The sequence below is a fragment of the Sitodiplosis mosellana genome, unplaced genomic scaffold, assembly GCF_009176505.1.
Source record: "Sitodiplosis mosellana isolate CC-2019 unplaced genomic scaffold, AAFC_SMos_1.0 Smas_scaffold_3, whole genome shotgun sequence".
Classification (NCBI taxonomy): domain Eukaryota; kingdom Metazoa; phylum Arthropoda; class Insecta; order Diptera; family Cecidomyiidae; genus Sitodiplosis; species Sitodiplosis mosellana.
Window position 1 is genome coordinate 858,577 of NW_022595246.1, and position 6,721 is coordinate 865,297.

The following is a 6,721-nucleotide window of genomic DNA, read 5'->3' on the forward strand; positions in this document are numbered from 1 at the left end:
TGTGATGATTGTGGTAGGATATTTGTATTGAAAAGATCGTTAGACAACCATCTCAATCGCTGTAATCGCAAACAGAAGTCGTTGGGTGAGGTTTTAGGCAATAAATCAATTTCCTCCAAAAAACGCCATATTTGTGATATTTGCGGTGAAATACTCAGCAGTAGAGCTGCCGCTGAAAGACATACATTTTATGTTCATAAAATAGGAGGAGGACACCAATGTACCTATTGCAAACAAGTTTTCCTCACTCCCCAAGGGCTCATAAACCATGGTCCAAATTGTGAAAAATTATTGAATCGTACGTACGAATGTTACATATGCCATAAAGAGCCTAGATCAAGAAAAAGTCTTCGCTCTCACTTTCGATTAGTTCACGTGACATCAATCAAATGTGAATCATGCGATAGATATTTTTCATGCAAATCGAAATACGAAAGCCATAATCGAATCCACTTGAATATTCGTAATTTTGTGTGCAGCACATGTGGACGAGCATTTATAGCCAAGAATGGTTTGGTGCAACATGAACGAACTCATACCGGAGAAAGGCCATTCCAATGCACTCACGATGGGTGTGATAAAACTTTCAGAACTTCTTCGGGCCAATTTGCACATATGAGAATGCATCGAGGACAAAAAAGATATCAGTGTAGAATAGATGGATGCGAAGAGCAATTCGGTGGAGTGAATGGGTATAAAAAGCATAAACTCAACGTACATGGCATTCCAATCGCTAAATAGTTATCTAGGTTACTACTAAGATCTAATTGCAAAAATTGAAATCTAAATTAAAACCTAATTTCGTTACATTTATTTGTTAAATGAGCTATTTTTGAGGCAAATAAATATGATTACAACAATGGAAAGACATCGTATTTTGTATGGATTTTCAAATAAAGCTTGGGACGTTGCTGTAGGTGGCTTGCACGACTGGTGGCAAAAACTGGAACTTATTCCATTATCTATCATTGAAAACATTACTCCAAAACAAAGTTTGACGTCTTGAACGTGAACAAGCACAATGAGTTTGACACTGGGAGAATGAACACCGAATCGCTGAAAAAGTTGGGAATTTATTCGAAATCGTTATTCTTTGCAAATAAAAATGAGCGAAACCAAAACAGGTAAGGTCATAAATACAACATCGCCAATTTAAGATGCTAATAAATATGATATTTCTCAGTTCACGAATGTTTGTTCTGTCCACAAACATTTGGCAGTGCCGGCGAAAAGGATGACCACATTCTGGAGCATTTTGCTCAAGAAACGTGTACGGACTGCGACCAAAGCCTGATTCGAATCGGAAGCAATTTATACACACTACACAACGCAGTAACATGCATCAAGAGAAAATCGAAACTGGACGTCAGTATTCAGAACGATATCCATAGGAGATCTATCAACCAAAACCATAATGAACGGGATTGTAATGCAACATTCGATTCATCCAACATCATTTTTGATCAGCAACTAAATATCAAACTCGAGCCCAGTATGGAACAGAATGAACAACTCATGAGTGTTGAACCGATGAATTTTGCGGAAACAAGTTCTATTGAAAACTACCAAGGAATTAACAACCCGAATAGTAATGAAAATATTTTTGCTATTGATGTTACACCATCGAATACAGTATCTGTTAGGGAAATCGAAATTAAAATGGAGCCAGAAGTACAATTTGACCAGTTAATATCGACAGGGGATGTGAACAATACTACAGAATCGAATGATATGGACTTTGGCTCAAGTCAAGTGTTTCAAAGTCAATCTAGTGCAACTCGAACTCGAACACAAAAAAAATTCAAATGTGATTTTTGCTCCAATGTGTTTCTGTCGAAGAAATCATTAAGTCATCATCAGTCGCTTTGCTGTAAACGTGATAAAAAGTCATTGAAAGAGACTCCAGGCAATGATGTTGCTAGTATTGAAAGTGATCAAATTGATGACGGAAATAGGGAGAATAGCAAAAAAGATGGGTTTTGTAATATTTGCAATAAATTTTTTTACAATAAAAGTGGCGCGAATAAGCATAAGTTTGAGGTTCATAAAATTGGAGGACATCCTTGTATCAACTGCAAACAAGTATTTTTTTCGACCAGAGCACTACAAATTCATGATTGTGAGATGGCAAAGAAAACGTACGAGTGTTACATCTGTCATAAGGGGAGTAAAGCAATAAAGAGTCTACGATTTCATATTCTCACTCTTCACATTTCATCAAAAAGAAAGTTCAATTGTGCCATATGCGGAATCGGTTTTCATTATTTAAATTCATATGAAGATCATAAGAACCGGCAACACTTGAACGTGGGTGATTGCAATTTTGTTTGCAGCACATGTGGACGAACATTAAAATCAAAGATTAGCTTAATACAACATGAAAATATTCATTCGGGAGCAAAACCATTTCAATGCACTTATCAAGGATGTAACGAAACTTTTAGAAGTTATGCGACCAGATATATACACATAAGAAGATTTCATCAAGGGCACAAAAAGTATCGGTGTCGAATCGACGGTTGCAACGAGCAATTCGGTGGACAAAGCGGTTTCAAAAAGCACAAACTCAATGCGCATGGCATTCCAATAACCAAATAACTATCCAAATTAGTAGATTTATCCTACAAATTAAGACCGAAGTTCATTAAATTTATTCGTTCAATGTATTATTTTACTGAGGAAAATAAACATGGCTAAAATATTGAAAAGCAAATCGTACTTTATATGGATTTTCAAATATTATTTACGATTTTGTTGTTGATGGTTTATGCGACTGGTGTCAAGAATTCGAACTTATTCCATTTTTATAACATTTCAAACATAACTTTGTATCCAAGTTTGACATTTTGCATGTAAACAATCACCATAAATCTGACACCTAGAGAATATACACCGAATTGATGAAAAATTACAGAATTTATTTCAATACGTTGATTTTCTTAAATAAAAATGAGCGGAACAGTAGCAGGTAAGGTCATACATGCAATAGCTCAATTGGAAATTGATAATGAGTGTTCTATTTCTCAGTCCATCAGTGTTTGTTCTGTCCACAAACATTTGGCAGTGCCATCGAAAAGGATGACCACATTCTGGAGCATTTTGCTCAAGAAACGTGTACCGATTGCGACCAAAGCCTGATTCGAATCGGAAGCAATTTATACACACTACACAACGCAGTGACATGCATCAAGAGAGAATCGAAATTGGACGTCAGTATTCAGCACGATAGCCATAAGAGATCTATCAACCAAAACTATGATGATGGGGATTATAATGAAATTGTCGCACCATCGAATACAGATTATGGACAGCAACTAAACATCAAACTTGAGCCCGAAACAGAACATAATGAACAGCTCATAAGTGTTGATCCGATGAATTTCGCGGATGTAAGTTATAATGAAAACTACCAAGGATCCAATAATCAGTATAGAGATGAAGATAATTCAGGTGTTGGTGTTACACCATCAAATACAGTCCCTGTTCAGCATGAAGAGATCAAAATGGAGCCGGGAGCACAAGACGAACAGTTTATCTCTGTGTATGTGAACGATTTCACTGTAACAAGTGGTATGGATAGTGGCCCAGGTCAAGTGTTTCACAGTCAACCTCTTTCAACGGCAATAGAAAGAATATCTGAAGCAAACAGCAAGAGTAACAATGATTACAAGTGTGACATTTGCGGAAAAATCTTCCAACGATCCTCTCAACTGGGACAGCACAAAAAGTATACTCATCGCGCGTTCGGAACAGTGTTCGGCCGATTCGAATGTGTCATATGTATGATAGTTTTTCAAAGAAAAGATTATCTTCGAAAGCATATACGCTTGAAGCACGACCCCAATTGTCTAAAATTTAAATGTGTCCTTTGTTATAGGACATTTCTGTCGCAAAAATCATTGGATAATCATCTCCCGAAGTGTGAACAAACAAAGAAAACCGAATTATCTCAACGGTCAAAGAAAAGGGCAGATCAGCGTACAGATTGTGACCGAATGTATTGTGAAATCTGTAAGAGGGTATTTAACAGCAAGATAACTCTACGCCAACATATGCGTCTTAAACACGACCCTTGCACGAAATTTAAATGTGTGTTTTGCTGGACTGTATTTCTATCGAAGAAATCATTAGATAATCATCATCTGTTTCGCTGTAAACGCTATAAGAAGTCGTTGATAGAGAGTCCAGGCAATGATATTGCTAGTACCGAAAAAACTCCAATCGATGACGGGAACATGAAGAGTAATGAGAAAGATAAATATTGTGAAATTTGCGATAAAACATTCTGCAACAAAAGTACCGCTGAAAGACATACATTTTTGGTGCATAAAATTGGTGGACATCACTGCATCGATTGCAAACAAGTGTTTCATACTGCAATAGGTCTTCTAAACCATGGTCCAAAGTGTGAAAAATTATTGCAGCAAACGTTTGAATGCCATATCTGTCACAAAATCAGTAAATCAAAAAGGAATCTTCGCTTTCATCTTCAATCAATCCATGTGAAACGCAGAAAAATCAAATGTGAAAAATGCGATCGACATTTTTCATGTAAATCGGCATACGAAAGCCATAAGAATCGAATCCACTTGAAAATGAATATTCATAATTTTGTGTGTAGCACTTGTGGACGAGCGTTTACAACCAAGACTAGATTAGTGCAACATGAGTACATTCACACGGGAGAACGACCTCTGAAATGCACTCACGTTGGGTGTGAGCAAACTTTTAGAACTTCCTCGGCCAAATATGCACATCTGAGAATCCATCGTGGACAAAAGAAGTTCAAGTGTCGAATCGATGGATGCGATCAAAAATTCGGTGGAGTGATTGGGTACAAAAAGCATAAGCTCAATGTACATGGCATACCAATGACTAAATAATCATCTAAGTTTGTAGATATAAATTAAGACCTAAATTCATTGCAAATGTCAAATGTGTTATTATTCAGGCAAATAAACTAGATTAAAATAATGGAAAATCATTGTTTTTGTATGGATTTGCAAATATCGTTTAGTACTAAGTTATTGACGGTTCGTGCGACTGGTGGCAAACACTGGAACTCATTCCATTTCTTTCATATTTCAAACATCACTTTGTATCCAAGTTTGACGTTTTGCATGTAAACAATCACAATAAATATGACGCATAGAGAATATACATCAATTTTAATGGAAAAGTAGTGAATTAATTTGAAAACCATTGATTTTCTCAAAAAGAAATGAGCGGAACAAAAACAGGTAAAAATTATGAATACAATAACGCAATTTTAAGATGCTAATATATATGATATTTCTCAGTTCACCAGTGTTTATTCTGTCCACAAACATTCGGCAGTGCCGTCGAAAAGGATGACCATATTCTGGAGCATTTTGCTCAAGAAACGTGTGCAGACTGCGACCAAAGCCTGATTCGAATCGGCAGCAATTTATACACATTACACAATGCAGTGACATGCATCAAGAGAGAATCGAAACCTGACGTCAGTATTCAGCATGATAGTCAGAAGGGACTTATCAACCAAAACCATGATGAAGGCGATTATAATGCAACTGCCGCGATTTGTGATCGGCAAATGAATATCAAACTTGAGCCTCATATAGAACAAACTGAACAACCCGTGTGCGTTGATCCGATAAATTTCGTAGAAACTCGTTGTGATGGAAACTACACTGAATCTATCAACAAAGATAGAGATGAAGATAATGCCGGTATTAATGTCACACCATCAAATACAGTATCTGTTGGGGAAATCGAAATTAAAATGGAGCCAGAAACACCAGTTGAAGAGTTTATATGTGTAGATGGTAACAATTTCACTGCAGAGAGTGGTATGGATTTTGATACAAGTAAAGGGTTCTACAATCAACCTATTTCAACTGCATCAGAAAAATCGTCAAAAGGAAAACGCAAGAATAACTACAAACACAAGTGCGACGTTTGTGAGAAACTGTTTGAAGGGCCAGCGAAGCTCAAAGTACACAAAAAGTTCAGACATAGCTCCGGTGTTGAATTCCACCAATTTGATTGCGATATATGCAAGAAGTCATTTCTAAGAGAGAGTTATCTGCGGAAACATATGCGCCTGATACATGATGATAGTATAGAGAAATTCAGATGTGAGTCGTGCTGGCAAGTGTTTTTCTCGAAGAAATCATTGGATAAACATCATCTGCTTCGCTGTAAACGCATTAAGAAGGGATTGAAAGCGAAACCAGTCATTGATATTGCTCGTATCGAAACTCCCAAAACTGATATTGATACTACTGCTAAAATTGTTAAGTGGAACATGAAAACTAAGGAGAACGATAAATATTGTGAAATTTGCTGTAAGACATTCTTCAACAAAAACACGGCTGATAGACATAAGATTCAGGTTCATAAAATGGGGGGGCATCACTGCAACGATTGTAAGAAAGTTTTTCATTCGGCTGCAGGCTTACTAAATCATGGTCCGAATTGTGACAAATTAGCGAAAACATTCGAGTGCTGTTTCTGCCATTCAAAAAACAAATATCAAAAGAATCTTCGCTCTCACATTCGATTTGTGCATGTTCAAAAAGAAAAAAAGTATAAGTGTGATATATGCGGAAAGGGTTTTCATCTCATGGCTCAATGTGAAGATCATAAGAACCGAATGCATTTGAACGTTCGAAAGTGGATGTGCAGCACATGTGGACTAGCATTTAAAACGAAGCAAGGTTTTATGCAACACGAACGT

The 6,721-nt window shown here is 36.7% G+C and overlaps 2 protein-coding genes across 2 annotated transcripts in view; both read left to right on the forward strand.

Moving 5' to 3' along the window:
* The first annotated feature begins 979 nt into the window (after positions 1 to 979).
* On the forward strand, positions 980 to 4,981 carry LOC129565848 (zinc finger protein 62 homolog). The gene is made up of 3 exons (XM_055441125.1): positions 980 to 1,124; positions 1,184 to 2,968; positions 3,028 to 4,981. Exons 2-3 carry the CDS (start codon positions 2,950 to 2,952, stop codon positions 4,881 to 4,883), a joined length of 1,875 nt encoding a protein of 624 aa, XP_055297100.1. The 5' UTR covers positions 980 to 1,124; positions 1,184 to 2,949; the 3' UTR covers positions 4,884 to 4,981.
* A 103-nt stretch (positions 4,982 to 5,084) lies between these two features.
* Positions 5,085 to 6,721, forward strand: part of LOC129565604 (zinc finger protein 62 homolog) — a 4,611-nt gene continuing 2,974 nt past the window's right edge. Inside the window, exons 1-2 of the mRNA XM_055440623.1 lie at positions 5,085 to 5,240; positions 5,301 to 6,719. Of these exons, the coding sequence (XP_055296598.1) occupies positions 5,222 to 5,240; positions 5,301 to 6,719 (1,438 nt within the window). The 5' untranslated portion in view covers positions 5,085 to 5,221. The remainder of the gene's footprint in view (positions 5,241 to 5,300; positions 6,720 to 6,721) is intronic.